The 19,447-nt window shown below is 34.6% G+C and overlaps 3 protein-coding genes across 3 annotated transcripts; 1 reads left to right on the top strand and 2 right to left on the bottom strand.

Moving 5' to 3' along the window:
* The first annotated feature begins 308 nt into the window (after positions 1 to 308).
* LOC135194647 (anaphase-promoting complex subunit 15-like) lies at positions 309 to 4,154 on the top strand. Its single transcript, XM_064220340.1, has 3 exons — positions 309 to 571; positions 2,975 to 3,065; positions 3,370 to 4,154. The coding sequence occupies exons 1-3, from the start codon at positions 452 to 454 to the stop codon at positions 3,639 to 3,641; spliced, it is 483 nt and encodes a 160-aa protein (XP_064076410.1). The 5' UTR covers positions 309 to 451; the 3' UTR covers positions 3,642 to 4,154.
* Positions 4,155 to 4,491: 337 nt separating this feature from the next.
* Positions 4,492 to 16,142, bottom strand: LOC135194641 (titin-like). The gene is made up of 6 exons (XM_064220290.1): positions 11,449 to 16,142; positions 7,110 to 10,836; positions 6,563 to 6,942; positions 6,035 to 6,361; positions 5,626 to 5,943; positions 4,492 to 5,490 (listed from the first exon to the last, which is right to left on the bottom strand). Exons 1-6 carry the CDS (start codon positions 15,758 to 15,760, stop codon positions 4,805 to 4,807), a joined length of 9,750 nt encoding a protein of 3,249 aa, XP_064076360.1. The 5' UTR covers positions 15,761 to 16,142; the 3' UTR covers positions 4,492 to 4,804.
* A 5-nt stretch (positions 16,143 to 16,147) lies between these two features.
* LOC135194640 (neurofilament heavy polypeptide-like) lies at positions 16,148 to 19,098 on the bottom strand (the record flags this gene model as incomplete). Its single annotated transcript, XM_064220289.1, has 1 exon — positions 16,148 to 19,098. A coding segment is annotated over exon 1 (2,901 nt), but the record flags the coding sequence as incomplete, so codon positions are not given.
* Between the last annotated feature and the right edge of the window lie 349 nt (positions 19,099 to 19,447).

Here is a 19,447-nt window from a genome sequence, read left to right as displayed (position 1 = left end):
TCGACGGCATGGTCACCAAAATACTTGCGTCCATATATTCTTTTATTGTCGCTACTTTTTACCAGAAGAAAGCAAAAACTGTCTAATAAAACTTGTAAATCTTTTTCATTCATGTGTAGCGCTATCTTTAAAATAATATTGTTGCATTTTAGAAATTACTGATTTTCTTTTTAATTATAGTTATTATAAAAAATCACATATCTTATCATTTTATAAAATATAATATTATATTTGTTAATATTTTCCTCATTCATATTATTTTGTGTACCACCCGGCTAAATGCGGCCTTTGCCATATTAAAAAAAAAGAAGACATTACGAATAAGCCCAGAATTCAAAATAATCAATACTTTCGTCTGGGGCTTAAATAGGGCCTGTAGATACGTTGGACATAAAATTTTTGCGTCCTCTAAACTTATTTAGTTGTTGCTGATAGCGATAACTTTGTTAAAATGAATATTCCTTTTCCAATAATATACCCTCACATGATCTGCCCTGATTGGTTTAACTCTGATAGACCCTATGACGAAGATGCTGAATTAACAAGAATGGAGCAAGCAAATCAACGTTGGGTACGTCTCACAGCTTTATATTTAATTAACTTAAGGTACTAAAATAATACATGTTTAGAGGAACAATAAATGAAACTAACTAAAATTTGAGCTACGGCACGTAAACCTCCTAATAATAAATCATTTGAATTAGAAGGTCAACAATTATTAAAGTATGACCATGGTTTCAGACAATCCCTCTATTTTAAATAAAAAATATTATGAGCTATAATAAATAAATTTATTATTCTGAATTCTGGGCTTATTCGTAATCTCTTTTTTTGACAAAGGCCGCATTTAGCCGGGCGGTACCTTCACTAAATAATATGAATGAAGGAAATATTAACAAACATAATATTATATTTTATTAACTTATATAAGATATTTTTTTTTTTACAATAACTATAATTAAAAAGAAAACCAGTAATTTCTAAAATGCAACAATATTATTTTAAAGATAGGGCTACACAAATGAAAAATATTTGCAAATTTTATTAGAAATAAATAGAATACATACATTAAGAAATGTAGTATTTTTTCTCCAATATATGGATACTTTTAACGATTTAGACAAAGAAGATGTATTTAGACAACATTATTATTGATTTTATTGATGGTCATTTTGAATGGCTTATTATTATAGGTATTAAAAACTCAAAACAACTGTTAATTTCGTTATTATTTTTTAAATAAGATATAACTTAACTTTCTTATCTTTTATATCTGCCAAGACGCACCAAGGGAAGCGCAAGGGCACTACCTACCTTTTCTTGAAGTGTTTTGTGATTTATTTGAATCCTTATAACTTTGGTTTGGATTATACCTGGTAAACAAAATTTTCGGGATATATTGTCAATAGCGAACTTTTTTAAATATAAAAAGATTAAATTGTATAGTTTGATTATACTTTAGATTTTATTGATAATTAAAAAAACCCTAATTGCATCACTGACTCACTGTTGATCATCAAAATTCTTAGGGTATTTATTAATATCCTAGAATGTCCTGAAATTTGGTATTTAAGAATAGAATTTGTACACAAACAAAAAAAATTATAAAACTTGTAACTTTATCCCCCAAACCTTTAAATTAGGGGATGGAAGTTTATATGAGACTTTTTCATGTAAAATGTAGCCAAGAGGTGACCATATAACTCACACTAAAAGTTATCAGATCTCTAATAATGCCAAGCTTCTAACTTTACATGCCCTAAATCTACAAGGCCTACATTACCGTCTTTACCATAAGGGCACACGGAGCACCGCCCAGGGAGCCTGTAGAACCAACAATTTCTCTTACATGTTGACTATTAATAATATTTGGTTGTACCACGAATCAGATTCCTAAGACTTAATTAAACATAATGCCTGGCTATAAGCAAATTATCTCTACAAATTAGACAATTTTTTAAAATTAAAAACATTGTTATTTTATTAAATATGTTGGTAGATATTTAATTTTAGTAAATATCTAGCAAAGTGGCCCCAAATTCATGTGTGCCCAAGGGCAATTAGCTTGGCCATTTTATTACTACAAGAACTATTGTAAAACAGAAAAGTAATGGACAGTATTGAAATTTTTTATTAAACACATGGGTGTTTAATGCTAGATTGGGTGTTAAATTGCTCGATTCACATGGATGAATCTAGCTATTTCGTCCATTTTTTGACGAAGTTTGTGAAGTTTAGGCCTTGTAGAGTTAGGGTGTGTAGAATTAGAAACTTGGCTCTACAAGAGATCTGATAGCTTTTTGACTTAAAAAAAATCTGGATTTTTTTAAATTATATATTTATATTTTCTTTCTGGTGAGCCAAAATTTTGTTGTCTGATGTAAATGACATACTAAAATTATTGAACTTTTTTAATAATGCCTATGCTAATTTCTTTTACCATGACTGCCTTCGTAAAGCTTTTTGATTCAAATATTGAAAAGTACTGATTTAGTAGAAAATAGAAATCAATATCTTTTTGATTGAATTTGATTGTCCAAGATATATATATATATAAAGTGGTATTGTTTTTTGAACATTGTTTTGTTTCATTGTTGTAATGACCATTATATTTATTTCCAATACATGTCATCCCCTCACCTACACCAGTTAAGAATCAAAAGTCTAAGTAGAATTGTCATCTGTTGGTATTACATTATATTTCCATAAAAAATATTCAACCCTTTGTCTCCATTTGTAAGTGTAAATTTTATAAAAAAGTTTATCTTAGCCTGCATAATAAAAAAAACTAAATTAATTAAATATTGGCCTTGAAAGTTTTTAGTTTAAAGGCTGCAAATCCCAATGTCCTGGGATCAATCCCAGGGTCAGGCAAATAAAAAGATATTGGGTTTTCTTGGAGATATTCCCCGTAGCAACCCATCCCTGTCTTACTGGTTATACTATTGTTAAGATTTTTTTTTTATTTTGACAGCTTAACTCAGTAGCCAAGAAGTACATGAAACATACACCTATAGAAAAACCAAATCCAGAGCCTATGGAAGAGGCTGAAACTGATGATGATGGTAGGTCTATATTATTAATTGATATTCTGAATCAGAAATTGAGATGAGCGATTATGAGCTATTCCTATTATAAAGTTGCCCAAAAATATATCATCTTAAATTTTGGTCTTTAACATGTTTGTACATAACATGTTTAATTTCAATTTTTCACCAGTATCTTCATTTCTATTTTATTTATATTTAAGTTTTATTTCTGTATAATGGTTTTTTAATAAATATAATCTCTATATTGAATTTAAAAGGGTGTTAATTGCATAACATAATATAATAATACTTGTAACACAAATACTAACAAGTTTTGTAGTTTTCATTGTCACAGGCAATGATGATCCAGAGGAATCGGAGGAGTCTCATGATGTTGATGAAGTAGAAGAAATTCCTACTACTACCACAACAACCACTACTACTATTGATGACTCTCCACCAACAAACCTTGATGGAGAACCAGAGAGTCTTACAGAGAGTCCCGAAGAAGAAAGCCCTGAAGAAGAAAGTCCTGGAGAAGTCAGCCCTGCTGATACAGATGATCTTGAAGTAGAGGCTACTCTTTGGCCCTATGAGGCTCAAGATGAATAAATAACCAATTATGCGATTTCACATACTTTCATTATATATGTATGTTTGCAATCGCACATAATTCAGTAGTAACTTCTAGTAGTACTATCCTATTTCCTTACATATGATACCTATGATATTTATATCTTATGCATGTATTTGCCTAGTTTATTTGATGGCCTGGCCACACTTGTATTAGGGTATATTTTGGTTTAACCAAATAAAAATAAAAAAACACTAGTCATATATTTAATTATTTTTAAAGAGTTTTTATTATTTTGTGATTAGGTATGAAGTGATTTAAATATTGTATATCATATTTTAAAACTTCCGTTGGAGCTTATATTAAAATTAAGTTTAATAAATTATACTATTTTTGATAATTTTATATTTTATCGATTTTGTAATAATTAATTGCTTTATTAGGTTGTTATTTAGTTATTATATTAGCTTTTAGTTTGGAAATATTGTATCTCTAAACTTGGCTATTTCCTGGAATATAAAAAATAAAGAAAATGTCACTCATAGACACAATTTAAGATTTTTTATTTACCTAGCATCAAAAGCTAATGAGTAGAATCTTTTTTAAATATATTAGTCCAAAATGACGTAATATTCTGTTTTGGGTTTCAAATAGATCTTGGTACTTATATCTGTTTAAGGCTCTTAGACGGCGACACCATTTGACCGATCATACAGTTTTTTCAATGGAAAATCCAGATTGTCCAGTAGCACATTTACTTTTATACCATTCGATCGATGGCCATGAAAATTATTATGTAATATTATGTTACCAAATAATTGTAGGGATAGTTTGTTTCTTATACATAAAGCCATATTGTAAAGTATCGAAAAATTATGAACAGCGCATTTCTTTTTATTATAATGGTCCAATTTGAAACGAATTACAAAAACACTAACTTACCCAAAATTTTATAAACTAGACATTTTATACGTTTATTGTAATATGAAATTGCTATTGTGTTTGCACAAACACCTATAGACTGAAATAGGTGTACACCTATTATCCTGAATCGGTCCGACGGTGAAATAATTTAATTTTGTTTTTATCCAGATACGGGGTGTAGAGGGAGTGAGTGAGGTGTCATTTTACTGAGATAGGTTTTAGATCAGTAAAGTCATATTTGTATGTTCCTTAATTGTTATTTCTTTGGATAAGCTTTTCAACAACGAAAACACAAAATTCCATTCAGCCCTTTAGAACCGGAACCTTTGCCACTAATATGAAATTTAATACCCGTAAATGGTTCTTCTTCGAATGTCTCTTCTTCTGGAGCTTCTGGGGTGTACGATTCGTATGGACATTCACAATCGACTGACACATTTTTTGATTGTAATTTCAAATCACTTTTACAGGAACATATGTCACTATTATATTTGCTACTTTCATTCTCAAGATTTTCTGCAATGTACCTCAATGTCTCTTCGAAACTCATTTCGAATTCAAAATTTTCCCTGTCAGTTTTTTTTCGAGGTATGTTTATTCTAAAGCCTGATATTGTCTGTGTCAAATCAGATTTAAGTCTCCTCTCTTCATTTTCATCAATCCAATCCATAAAATCTATTTCAGGTTCAGGTTCGGGTTCAGGACATTCACATATTATGTTTTTTTTTATATGTTTCTGATCTTTATCAATCTGCAAACATTTGCAGCGATCCTTTGAGGAAGTACTCTTTTTGTCGTCGATCTTTTCTTCAAAATCATTTTCTATGAAAAGTTTTTGTTGTTCGCACGGGCATACATTTTTCAGTTTTTTTTCATGTGATGTTACAGCTTCAGGTGATTTTTTTGATCTGCAATTGTTACATTTACGCGCATGGCATTCATTTGAAAGTAGTTTTTTCGCATCTGTAATAGATATGATATGATCTGATATATATAAACGACACTTACTAAATTTATCACAAAGAACGATCATAAGTATTATTTTATGTGTCGAAATAAATTAATAAAAAGGTAAACAAAAAGAAATAAGAAATTTACCAATAATTTCGATGCTACAAACATTGCAAGCTTTTGATGATATTTCTTTTGCGCTTTTTTCAAACAACTTCATCAATTTCTCAGGACTACAGTCACATGTTTTAAAAGTAGTTTCAGTAGTGGTATTGTTTGTTGAAGTTTTCTGAGATCCGCAAATTGGCACCAAATGATAATTGCTATTTTTACCATCGTTGCACGGAGGAATCTTACAAAATCTGATTGGAGTTGGCATCTTAAGGTTTGATTGAGTCACCTTTAGCCGTGGTTGTCGCATTATATTATTATCTTGTGGATTTATATATGTTTCATGACTGAGACCTTAAAACAAATATTATGATTAGATTTATAAGGACAACTTAACATAGAAACCAATTTTTCAGATTTTAAAACTTGATATTATAATTCATGCCTTGTGCATCAGCCTCCTTAAGTATTATAGGAGTCACCAATTCTGTAACTATACTGCCCACTTTCCTTTGACTTATATCAGTAGCAATATGTAATCTATCCTCTTTTGCTTTACAACAGCAAGGTCTATCCTGGGTGGTATCAGTATTTTGATTTCTTGTATTTGTTTGATGCTTTTGTTCATTAGTAAGTAAATTTCTTTCATGTTTTTCATTTTCATTTTGCGATTTTATTTTTTTATTGCAATCAACAAGCATTACTGATGAATTGATTTTTTCAGTTCTTCCTTTACTAGTGATTTTAAAACCTTTTTGTTTTTGATGAATCTCTATAATAACGTACAAAAAGTTAGAAGTAATGATTAGTTCATTTTGTAAAATAATAATTAATTGCATTTCACACAAGGCATTGAATAGGCATATTCGTAGAATGTATTAGTAGGTAAGATACTAATACATTATAGTATTACCTTATTTAATAACTAAGAACCAATTGTTTTAATAAATAATTTAATGAATGTTAAACTCACGACGTAAACTTTTTGCCTTATTATTCCAATTATTGTGATTTCCTAATAGATCTATGCCAATCGTTGAACTCTGTCGCCTTTCACTTGGAGAATATTTTGAATTGTGTTCGTCGGAGGTGGTAGTCATGACAAAGACGAGAGACGACGTGCTATATATCTGACTCTTTGAGAGTATATCGCAAATGAAGTCGTTGATAACGAGATCATTATCGATCATAGCAGTTTCTTTTTTACCGAAATATTTCCTTTTCATCAAATAACTTGTCTTCGATTTATTTATCCGAAACATGAGTATATTATGTTTAGCATTATTTTCAATATATGTTCTGAATTGAGAATAAGTATCAGGAAAACAACCATAACTTTCAAAAGAAGTATTTCTGGAAGACGAATTATTTATTTGGTTAAACAATAATAGGTACATAGTACCATACACAAATAACAAAATATGAAAACAATATTTCAAGATTAAATAAAAACATCACAAGATACTAAACCATGATAAAATATGATGTTGTTGGCTTAACAACATCATAAATAAAGTTACCTTATGGCCTCTGAAGTACTGCTATCATTTGTGCTTTGCAAGCATTCAGAAAAATTAAGGCTTGTACACGATGTTCTTTCCTTATAAAAACTGGAATTTGATGAAGATTCCGTCGTCGAAAACGATATTATACTAATACTAGTGGGTAATGTCAATAAACTTAGCGATGAATCTCTGTTTAATAAATACATTGATTCAAAACTTGTATTTTTTGAAGTATTCTTTATGAGATATTCCTGTGACGAAATCAAGTTATTAAAGTTGTCTTCAATTGATTGAATAATTCTGACAGAGCTAATTTTCTTACAATCATTTTTAAAAATATCTCTACTGTTGTAAGAACTACATGTTTTACAATTGCGTGGAAAACATTGTTTCATATAAAGCTTTTGTACATTAGTTTCAGATTTAGAACAAGCCAAATTAGTATTCTTATAATTTTTCGAATAATGGTAAGTAAGAACACCATTTTCGTTCCCAAATATATTTTTCAATGTTGTGTTCGTAGAAGGTTCTAAAATAGCTTTATCACTATCAAATGATTTTCTTGACGAAAAAGAGGGTATGCCTGTAACTCTTCCAACTGTTACTTTTATACCTTCATTATCAGTAAATACTCCACCTTTTACCCCTGGTACACACTCTTCTGGACAGGGACATAAAGATGATATATCAGGAGAAGTAACTCTTATTTTTACATAACTATGTTTAAATCTTATTTTCTTTTTATCACATCCACAACCTCTATCACATGTTGTCGTTTTAATGATGTCTTCGAACTCTTCAGTAATACCACCTTTCCTTCGCACAACTGATTCCCCAATTTTTTTAGATTTTGTTTTGGCTTTTGGAAATTTTCCGTATTCAGCCTCAACTTTTTGAATTAAAGATCTATCCGAAGGTGTTTTTCCTTCCGGTAATGGCAAACCAGCTTCGGCTAAGTTTTTAAGAATTTTTTCCTTTTGTTCATAAGTTTTTCCCTCCAAAGGCGTTAATAAGCCAGCAGCTCTGGCTTTGCTTAATTTTTCACGCAGTGAAGGAGTTTCTATTGGTGGTGGAAACGTTTCCTTGAGTTTCGCTATGAGACTTTTTTCAGAAGGCGTTCGACCTTCAGGTAAAAGCAATCCTAACTCAGCTTGCTTTCGTAAAATTTTTTCTTTTTGTGCTTTTGATTTTCCTTGCAATGGTGTTATAAAACCATCAGCTAATGCTTTATTATAAGCTTTTTTTGCTGATTTAGTTTTTGGTTCTGGGGGTAACCCAAGATCAGCTCGTACTTTATCTATTATTTTTTTTTCGGAATCTGTTTTTCCTTCTGGTAATGGAATTCCTTGTAATGCTAATCCTTTAATAATCTTTTCTTTTTGAGCTTTAGATTTTCCCTCGAGAGGAGTTAATAAGCCCGCCTCTTTAGCTTTCCGTAATTTTTCTGATGGAATTTTGTATATTTCTGTAGATTTTCTAGAGAGCGACCTACGACGAGGCGTCAAAATATCACAAATACATTCATCGCTAGGACCTTTTCCTTCTTTCATAACTTTTGCTGTTTTTTTTTCCAATTTGGTTAATTCTGGAGGCAACGCTAAGAATTCAGGTTCTACTGGAGTTGTTTCCTTAACTTTCCTTATAAGTGATTTTTCTGAGGGTGTATTGCCTTCAGGTAGTTGAAGACCCAATTTAGCTTGACCCCGCAAGATGTTTGCTTTTTGTGAAGGTGATTTTCCTATTAGTGGTGTAATTAATCCAGCAGCCATAGCTCTGTTGTACTTCTCTTTCTCTTGCCGTGTTTTTGGTTCTGGAGGCAAACCGACTTCAGCACGCACTTTGTTAATAATATTTCTTTCTGAACTTGTTTTGGGCTCTGGTAAAGGAATTCCATACATGGCCAATCCTTTAAGAATTTTTTCTTTTTGTTCCGGTGATTTACCTTCTAATGGTGTAAGTAGCCCGGCAGCTTTTGCCTTACGCAATTTTTCAGATTTTACTTTTGGAATTGGCAGCGTTGTAGCTTTAACTTTAGCTATAAGATCTTTTTCTGAACGCGTTCTACCTTCCGGCAGACGCAGGCCCATTTCGGCTTGACTTCTCAGAATTTTCTCTTTTTGTGAAGGTGATTTTCCTTGTAATGGAGTTATTATTCCAGCCGCAGTAGCTCTATCATACATCTCTTTCTCTTGTTGTGTTTTTGGCTCCGGTGGCAGGCCGACTTCAGCACGAACTTTATCAATAATTTTTTTTTCCGAACTAGTTTTAGATTCTGGTAAAGGAATTCCATGCATGGCTAAACCTTTAAGGATTTTTTCTTTTTGTTCCGGTGTTTTACCGTCTAAAGGTGTTAATATCCCTGCAGCTTTTGCTTTACGCAATTTTTCGGATTTTAACGGTATTCGTACTTTTGAAAGTGGAAGCGTAGTTGCGCGTACTTTCGCTATAAGATCTTTTTCTGACGGAGTCCTACCTTCTGGCAGAGGTAGACCCATTTCCGCCTGACCTCGAAGGATTTTTTCTTTCATTGAAGGTGATTTTCCTTGCAATGGAGTTATTATTCCGGCAGCGATAGCTCTGTCATATCTGTGTTTCTCTTGCCGTGTTTTCGGTTCTGGAGGCAGGCCCACTTCCGCACGAACTTTATCCATGATATTTCTTTCTGAACTTGTTTTAGGCTCTGGTAGAGGAATTCCATGCATGGCTAATCCTTTAAGAATTTTTTCTTTTTGTTCCGGTGATTTACCTTCTAAAGGTGTAAGTAGCCCGGCAGCTTTTGCCTTACGCAATTTTTCAGATTTTACTTTTATTACTGGTGGGGTTGTTGCTCTTACTTTTGCTATAAGATCTTTTTCTGAAGGGGTCCTTCCTTCCGGCAGAGGCAGTCCCATTTCAGCCTGCTCACGCAGAATTTTTTCTTTTTGTGATGGTGATTTTCCTTGCAATGGAGTAATTAGTCCAGCAGCGATAGCTCTGTCATACATCTCTTTCTCTTGTTTTGTTTTTGGCTCTGGGGGAAGACCGACTTCCGCCCGCACTTTATCAATAATATTTCTTTCTGAACTAGTTTTAGGCTCTGGTAAAGGAATTCCATGCATGGCCAATCCTTTAAGAATTTTTTCTTTTTGTTCAGGTGATTTACCTGCTAATGGTGTTAGTATCCCGGCAGCTTTGGCTCTACGCAATTTTTCTGATTTTAATGGTATATGTACTTTTGAAAGTGGTAGTGTTGTTGCTCTTACTTTTGCTATGAGATCTTTTTCTGAAGGCGTCCTACCTTCTGGAAGTGGCAGGCCCATTTCCGCTTGACCTCGAAGTATTTTTTCTTTTTGTGAAGGTGATTTTCCTTGCAATGGCGTTATTATTCCAGCAGCGATAGCTCTATCATACCTCCGTCTCTCTCGTAGGGTTTTTGGCTCTGGAGGCAGACCGACTTCAGCACGCACTTTGTCTATAATATTCCTTTCGGAGCTTGTTTTAGGCTCTGGTAAAGGAATTCCATGCATGGCTAAACCTTTAAGAATTTTTTCTTTTTGTGCTGGAGATTTACCTTCTAATGGTGTAAGAAGCCCGGCAGCTTTTGCTTTACGTAATTTTTCTGATTTTATTTTTGGAATTGGTGGCGTTGTTGCTCTCACTTTTGCTATAAGCTCTTTTTCTGAAGGAGTCCTACCTTCCGGCAGAGGCAGTCCCATTTCCGCTTGCTCACGCAGAATTTTCTCTTTTTGTGAAGGTGATTTTCCTTGCAATGGTGTTATTATTCCAGCTGCTATAGCCCTATCATACATGTCTTTTTCTTGTTTATTTTTTGGCTCTGGGGGAAGACCGACTTCCGCCCGCACTTTATCAATAATATTTCTTTCTGAACTAGTTTTAGGCTCTGGTAAAGGAATTCCATGCATTGCCAATCCTTTAAGAATTTTCTCTTTTTGTTCCTGTGATTTACCTGCTAATGGTGTAAGTATCCCGGCAGCTTTTGCTTTACGCAATTTTTCTGATTTCAATGGCATGTGTACTTTTGAAAGTGGTAGTGTTGTTGCTCTTACTTTTGCTATGAGATCTTTTTCTGAAGGCGTCCTACCTTCCGGAAGTGGCAGGCCCATTTCCGCTTGACCTCGAAGTATTTTTTCTTTTTGTGAAGGTGATTTTCCTTCCAATGGAGTTATTATTCCAGCAGCGATAGCTCTATCATATCTTTGTCTCTCTTGTCGGGTTTTTGGCTCTGGAGGCAGACCGACTTCAGCACGAACTTTATCTATAATATTTCTGTCAGAGCTTGTTTTAGGCTCTGGTAAAGGAATGCCATGCATGGCCAACCCTTTAAGAATTTTTTCTTTTTGTTCCGGCGATTTACCTGCTAATGGTGTAAGAAGTCCGGCAGCTTTAGCTTTACGCAATTTTTCGGATTTTATTTTTGGAATCGGCGGCATTGTTGCTCTCACTTTTGCTATAAGCTCTTTTTCTGAAGGAGTCCTACCTTCCGGCAGAGGCAGTCCCATTTCAGCCTGTTCACGCAGAATTTTTTCTTTTTGTGACGGTGATTTTCCTTGCAATGGAGTAATTAGTCCAGCAGCGATAGCTCTGTCATACATCTCTTTCTCTTGTTTTGTTTTTGGCTCTGGGGGAAGACCGACTTCTGCCCGCACTTTATCAATAATATTTCTTTCTGAACTAGTTTTAGGTTCTGGTAAAGGAATTCCATGCATGGCCAATCCTTTAAGAATTTTTTCTTTTTGTTCCGGTGATTTACCTGCTAATGGTGTTAGTATCCCGGCAGCTTTGGCTCTACGCAATTTTTCTGATTTTAATGGTATATGTACTTTTGAAAGTGGTAGTGTTGTTGCTCTTACTTTTGCTATGAGATCTTTTTCTGAAGGCGTCCTACCTTCCGGAAGTGGCAGGCCCATTTCCGCTTGACCTCGAAGTATTTTTTCTTTTTGTGAAGGTGATTTTCCTTCCAATGGAGTTATTATTCCAGCAGCGATAGCTCTATCATATCTTTGTCTTTCTTGTCGGGTTTTTGGCTCTGGAGGCAGACCGACTTCAGCACGGACTTTATCTATAATATTTCTGTCAGAGCTTGTCTTAGGCTCTGGTAAAGGAATTCCATGCATGGCTAAACCTTTAAGAATTTTCTCTTTTTGTGCTGGAGATTTACCTTCTAATGGTGTTAGTAGTCCGGCAGCTTTTGCTTTACGCAATTTTTCTGATTTTATTTTTGGAATTGGCTGCGTTGTTGCTCTCACTTTTGCTATAAGCTCTTTTTCTGAAGGAGTCCTACCTTCCGGCAGAGGCAGTCCCATTTCAGCCTGCTCACGCAGAATTTTTTCTTTTTGCGACGGTGATTTTCCTTGCAATGGAGTAATTATTCCAGCTGCGATAGCCCTGTCATACATCTCCTTTTCTTGTTTTGTTTTTGGCTCTGGGGGAAGACCGACTTCCGCCCGCACTTTATCAATAATATTTCTTTCTGAACTAGTTTTAGGTTCTGGTAAAGGAATTCCATGCATGGCTAATCCTTTCAGAATTCTTTCTTTTTGTTCCGGTGGTTTACCTGTTAATGGTGTTAGTATCCCGGCAGCTTTGGCTCTACGCAATTTTTCTGATTTCAATGGCATATGTACTCTTGAAAGTGGCAGTGTTGTTGCTCTGACTTTTGCTATAAGATCTTTTTCTGATCGCGTCCTACCTTCCGGTAGAGGTAGGCCCATTTCCGCCTGACCTCGAAGGATTTTTTCTTTCATTGATGGTGATTTTCCTTGTAATGGAGTAATTATTCCAGCAGCGATAGCTCTATCATACCTCCGTCTCTCTTGTCGGGTTTTTGGCTCTGGAGGCAGACCGACTTCAGCACGCACTTTATCTATAATATTTCTTTCGGAGCTTGTTGTAGGCTCTGGTAAAGGAATTCCATGCATGGCTAAACCTTTAAGAATTTTTTCTTTTTGTGCTGGAGATTTACCTTCTAATGGTGTGAGCAGTCCGGCAGCTTTAGCTTTACGCAATTTTTCGGATTTTATTTTTGGAATTGGTGGTGTTGTTGCTCTCACTTTTGCTATAAGCTCTTTTTCTGAAGGAGTCCTACCTTCCGGCAGAGGCAGTCCCATTTCAGCCTGTTCACGCAGAATTTTTTCTTTTTGTGACGGTGATTTTCCTTGCAATGGAGTAATTAGTCCAGCAGCGATAGCTCTGTCATACATCTCTTTCTCTTGTTTTGTTTTTGGCTCTGGGGGAAGACCGACTTCTGCCCGCACTTTATCAATAATATTTCTTTCTGAACTAGTTTTAGGTTCTGGTAAAGGAATTCCATGCATGGCCAATCCTTTAAGAATTTTTTCTTTTTGTTCCGGTGATTTACCTGCTAATGGTGTTAGTATCCCGGCAGCTTTGGCTCTACGCAATTTTTCTGATTTTAATGGTATATGTACTTTTGAAAGTGGTAGTGTTGTTGCTCTTACTTTTGCTATGAGATCTTTTTCTGAAGGCGTCCTACCTTCCGGAAGTGGCAGGCCCATTTCCGCTTGACCTCGAAGTATTTTTTCTTTTTGTGAAGGTGATTTTCCTTCCAATGGAGTTATTATTCCAGCAGCGATAGCTCTATCATATCTTTGTCTCTCTTGTCGGGTTTTTGGCTCTGGAGGCAGACCGACTTCAGCACGAACTTTATCTATAATATTTCTGTCAGAGCTTGTTTTAGGCTCTGGTAAAGGAATTCCATGCATGGCTAAACCTTTAAGAATTTTTTCTTTTTGTGCTGGAGATTTACCTTCTAATGGTGTTAGTAGTCCGGCAGCTTTTGCTTTACGCAATTTTTCTGATTTTATTTTTGGAATTGGCTGCGTTGTTGCTCTCACTTTTGCAATAAGACTTTTTTCTGAATGTGTTCTACCTTCTGGTAGTGGTAGACCCATTTCCGCCTGACGCCGAAGGATTTTTTCTTTTTGTGAAGGTGATTTTCCTTGCAATGGAGTTATTATTCCAGCAGCGATAGCCCTGTCATACATCTCTTTTTCTTGTTTTGTTTTTGGCTCTGGGGGAAGACCGACTTCCGCCCGCACTTTATCAATAATATTTCTTTCTGAACTAGTTTTTGGTTCTGGTAAAGGAATTCCATACATGGCTAAACCTTTGAGAATTTTTTCTTTCTGTTCAGGTGATTTACCGTCTAATGGTGTTAGTATTCCGGCAGCTTTTGCTTTACGCAATTTCTCCGATTTTAATGGCATGTGTACTTTTGAAAGTGGTAGTGTTGTTGCTCTAACTTTTGCTATGAGATCTTTTTCTGATCGCGTCCTACCTTCCGGTAGAGGTAGGCCCATTTCCGCCTGACCTCGAAGGATTTTTTCTTTCATTGACGGTGATTTTCCTTGTAATGGAGTAATTATTCCAGCAGCGATAGCTCTATCGTACCTCTGTCTCTCTTGTATTGTTTTTGGCTCGGGAGGTAGACCAACCTCAGCACGCACTTTATCAATAATATTTTTTTCAGAAAATGTTTTAGGTTCTGGTAATGGAATTCCATGCATGGCCAACCCTTTAAGAATTTTTTCTTTTTGTTCCGGCGATTTACCTGCTAGTGGTGTAAGAAGTCCGGCAGCTTTAGCTTTACGCAATTTTTCTGATTTTATTTTTATAACTGGTGGCGTTGTGGCTATAACTTTCGCTATAAGATCTTTTTCTGAAGGAGTCCTACCTTCCGGCAGAGGCAGACCCATTTCCGCTTGACGTCGGAGAATTTTTTCTTTCTGTTGCTCAGATTTTCCTTGTAAGGGTGTTATTAAGCCTGCATCAAGGGCTCTATTATATTTTTCCTTTAAGGATGGAGTTGTTGGTTCTGGAGGTAACCCTATATCGGCGCGAATCTTATTTATTAGTTTTTTATCTGATTTAGTTCTTGATTCAGGAAGTGGGATTCCTTGCAACGCTAAGTCTTTTAGGTATTTTTCTTTTTGTTCTGGTGTTTTCCCAATAAGATCAGTCAGTGAAACCGCTTTTTTTTGTGGTCTCATCGGTGCCAGCATATCGCAGATACATTCGTCACTTGGACCTTTTCCTTCTTTTATAACTTTTGCTGATTTTTTGTCTATTTTTCTAATTTTTTCCTGTACCTTATTTATTAATGCTTTGTCTGAAGGTGTTTTACCTTCAGGTAAAGGTAAACCAGCCTTTGCTAACCCTGTAATAATTCTCTCCTTTTGTTCAGCGGTTTTACCTTCTAGTGGTGTTAATAAGCCTGCAGCTTTAGCTTCTCTTAATTTCTTAGATGGTACTCTGTAAGGCCTAGTTATAACACCAGCTTTAACTTTCTTGACCAAAGATTTTTCTGACGCTGTTCTTCCTTTTGGCAGTGGTATACCTGCTTCATGCATTTTTAGCAGTATTTTTTCTTTTTCAGCAGGCGTTTTTCCTTCTAAAGGCGTTATTATACCATCTATTTGAGCTTGTTTCATTTTTTCTCTAAGCGATGGCGTTTTTGGTTCTGGTGGTAATCCAATCTCTTCTCGTACCTTTTCAATAATTCTTTTCTCTGATTTTGTTTTCCCTTCAGGTAGTGGAATTCCAGCTTTAGCCAATCCCTTTAAAATGTTTTCTTTTTGTTCAGCTGTCTTACCCTCTAATGGTGTCAATAACCCAGCAGCTTTTGCCGATCTCAATCTTGCAGACATTGGTCTTCTTTCAGGCGAAACCTTCACTTCTGCTTTCACTTTGTCAATAATAGCTTTGTCGGATGCCGTTTTTGGTTCAGGTAGTGGTAAATCATGTTTTGCAAGATGTCTCAATATTTTTTCCTTTTGGGAAGGAGTTTTACCACGTAAGGATAAAAGTTTTGGAGATTTTTTCTTTTTAACTCTTTCAATAATTTCTTTTTCAGACGGTGTTTTTCCTTCTGGTAGAGGTAAACCAGCAGCTTTTTGATGTTCAAGTATTTTTTCTTTTTCAGACGGTGTTTTCCCTTCTAAGGGTGTTAGTAAACCAACTGATTTTTTTTTCAGAATCTTCGATGGATATTTTGGTGTTTTATAGCCCGTGGATTCTTTAATTTTTTTAATTAACTCCTTATCTGATGGTGTCACACCTTCAGGTAGAGGCAAACCTGTAGTAACTCTATCCCTTAAAATTTTCTCTTTTTGTTCTTTTGTTTTACCTTCTAAGGGAGTTATAAGACCTGCTGCCTTAGCCTTAAGAAATAATTCTGAAGGGATACCTGTCGTAGGAAGACCCATGTCATCTTTTACTTGCTTAATAATTTGTTTTTCGGATTGCGTAGTGCCTTCTGGCAAAGGCAATCCTGCCTTAACTATACTTCTTAAAATTTTCTTCTGTTCATCCGGAGTTTTGCCAGATATCGGCTTCACAGTTGCACGAACTTTACTAACTAAAGCTTTTTCGGAAGCTGTGCGCCCTTCGGGCAGGGGTATACCCATTTCTGCTTGTTTCATTAAAATTTGCGCCTTTTGTGATTTTGTTTTACCTTCTAGTGGCACTATAACACCAGCATCTTGGGCTCTTCTATATTTTTCTTTTAATGATGGTGTTGTTGGCACAGGAGGTAATCCTAAATCAGCTTGTACTTTCTCAAGTAGTTTTTTGTCTGAGGCAGTTTTAGCTTCTGGTAGTGGTAAACCCTGCATTGCAAGTTCTCTTATTTTTTTTTCTTTTTGTAACGGTGTTACATATCCTATTTCTGGCGCTATTACGTCACATATACATTCGTCACTTGGTCCTTTACCTTCTTTTACAACTTTCAAAGTTTTTTCATCGAGCAGTTTTCTTTTTTCTGGAGGTAATGTCTTTTTTTTAATTCGTTTTATAAGAGATTTTTCAGAGGCAGTTCGGCCTTCTGGTAGTTGAATTCCCATGTGAGCTTGTGCTTGTAATATCTTTTCTTTTTGAGATTGACTTTTACCTTCTAGAGGAGTAATTATACCAGCAATGATGGCTTCATTGTACTTAGCTTTTTCATCTTTTGACTTTGGTTCTGGTGGCAACCCGAGATCTTTACGAACTTTATTAATAATTTGTTTTTCGGAGGCTGTTTTACCTTCAGGAAGAGGAATTTTATGCAAAACCAATTCTTTCAATATACTTTCTTTTTGTTCTGGCGTTTTTCCACGCAAAGGTGTCATCATACCTGCTTTTGCCCTTTTGATTCTATCTGGTAGAGATTCTGCTTGTACTTTAGCAATTAAAGATTTTTCAGATGGAGTTCGACCCTCAGGTAAAGGCACACCTAATTTAGCTTGCTCTCTTAAAATCTTTTCTTTCTGTGAACGACTTTTGCCTTCTAGTGGTACTATATGCCCAGCTGCAAATGCTTTATCATACTTTTCTTTAGCCGATGGAGTTTTAGGTGTAGGTGGGAGGCCAACTTGAGCACGAACCTTATCAATTAATTGTTTTTCCGACGCTGTTTTTCCTTCTGGTAGTGGCAGGCCTTTCATTGCGAGATCTTTAAGTAGATATTCTTTTTCGTCGGATGTTTTGTCTCGCAATAATTTTGATGAAGGAACTTTCAAAGATTTTATTTTAGCTATCAATTTTTTTTCTGATGATGTACGTCCTTCGGGTAGGGCCAAGCCTAAATCAGCCTGGCCTTTCAAAATTATTTCTTTTTCAGATGCAGTCTTTCCTACGAGAGGTGTTATAAGACCTGAAGCCATAGCTTTTTCATATTTCTTTTTGTCCCATGGAGTTTTGGGTATAGGTGGAAGCCCAACTTCAGTGCGTACCTTTTCAATTAATTTTTTTTCAGATGCAGTTTTTCCTTCTGGTATTGGCATGCCTTTCAATGCGAGATCTTTAATAATAGCTTCTTTTTCTTCAGGCGTCTTGTCTCGTAATAATTTAGATGATGGGGCTTTTAAACCTTTTATTTTAGCTATTAAATTTTTTTCTGATGAAGTACGTCCTTCGGGTAGAGCCAAGCCTAAATCAGCCTGGCCTTTCAAAATTCTTTCTTTCTCAGGTAAAGACTTCCCGAAAAGAGGCGTTATAAGACCTGAAGCCATAGCTTTTTCATATTTCTTTTTAGCAGATGGACTTTTTGGTTCTGGTGGAAGACCAACATCTTTTCTAATTTTATCTAAAAGCTTTTTCTCAGATGTTGTTTTACCCTTTGGCAAAGGAATACCATTCATTGCTAATCCCCTTAGTATTTCCTCCTTTTTATCTGAACTTTTACCTTCCAATGGCGTCAAAAGACCCGCTGCCTTTAATTTCTCTACTTTATTCGGTGGTATTTGTTTTATATATGCTGGTGTCATAAATTCTGAAAGCGGGACGAGGGATAATTGTTCTGTTTTTCCTAATTTTCGTAATTCCCCTAGACGTCTTTCTTCTCTAGGTAAATGTGCGCATAGAATACAATTACAATTGTCACAATTTTTTTTTTTATAGCAGTCGTATAGACTTTTCATTACTTCGAACATAGCATCAGAATTGCATGAACAGCAACAGGTCTCTTCTTTGGTATTGAGTTGACAGCGATACACTTTCCAGCAGGGTCTTAGGATTGAATAATTATTTAAAAATGGACATTCTGAGTTTTGATATTGCGATTTAAGCATGGTATTAACTATGAAGTTAGAATTGAAAGCACGTGGATGTGACGATAAAAAATCGTTGCAACTTTTTGCACTAGAACTTGTGCTTTGTTCATTTTGTAAGTTATTTAATACTGGCATACTGTTCATTATCTTACTGTGTTGACGCGATTCTTTGTAATTTAGGCAAGCCTTCTTATTATTACATGGTTTTATTTGCTGTTTTTTATATCTAAATATTTTAAATTTGTTATATTTATACAATTTTTTTCTTTGCCTGAAATGCACGTTATGTGTAGTATTGAAATCATTGATGATATTAAACATTTTTTTTCTCACATAAATAATCGATAACTCCGACTCTCTAATATTTTCCAAAGAGACTTCCCGATTTTTTTCTATTTCTGTCATCAATTCACAATATTTTTTTCTTGTTTCTCTTAAATTCTGTGATTTGTTGTCTTCCATAATATTTTGTTCATTTATATATATTATTTTTGAATAGAAACGATTTAATATAGATTTTTATCTTACTTGTTTATGTTAAATGTCTAAGAAATTATTACAATATTTAATTTACCTTTAATAAATTAAAATGCAATTACATATTGTATAGTAAACTCGTATACGTATATTTATAGTTCACATTTATAATTTATATTTTTATTAACTTTATATTACTTTAAATTTAAACAGAAGTTTATTTTGAATCATTTTTGACAGTAAGCATTATTGTCAACATTATTATGTTAAATATGTATTTTTTTTATGCAAGCCAGTAGCAAGTTTAACGAGTTTTACTTTTATAAG

The sequence above is a fragment of the Vanessa tameamea genome, chromosome Z, assembly GCF_037043105.1.
Source record: "Vanessa tameamea isolate UH-Manoa-2023 chromosome Z, ilVanTame1 primary haplotype, whole genome shotgun sequence".
Classification (NCBI taxonomy): Eukaryota; Metazoa; Arthropoda; class Insecta; order Lepidoptera; family Nymphalidae; genus Vanessa; species Vanessa tameamea.
The sequence above is the reverse complement of the archived record's forward strand: the minus strand, read 5'-3'. Positions and strand labels throughout refer to the sequence as shown.

Bases quoted from the DNA above. Each gene is read 5' to 3' on its own strand.
- LOC135194647 (XM_064220340.1), top strand. From the start codon at position 452: ATGAATATTCCTTTTCCAATAATATACCCTCACATGATCTGCCCTGAT. The intron at 572-2,974 runs GTACGTCTCACA...TTATTTTGACAG, and splicing joins AGCAAGCAAATCAACGTTGG to CTTAACTCAGTAGCCAAGAA. The intron at 3,066-3,369 runs GTAGGTCTATAT...CAAGTTTTGTAG, and splicing joins GGCTGAAACTGATGATGATG to TTTTCATTGTCACAGGCAAT.
- LOC135194641 (XM_064220290.1), bottom strand. From the start codon at position 15,760: ATGTCTGCAAGATTGAGATCGGCAAAAGCTGCTGGGTTATTGACACCA. The intron at 10,837-11,448 runs GTAAATCGCCGG...CACCATTGCAAG, and splicing joins ACTTCTTACACCATTAGCAG to GAAAATCACCTTCACAAAAA. The intron at 5,944-6,034 runs GCATGAATTATA...ATTTGTTTTAAG, and splicing joins TAAGGAGGCTGATGCACAAG to GTCTCAGTCATGAAACATAT.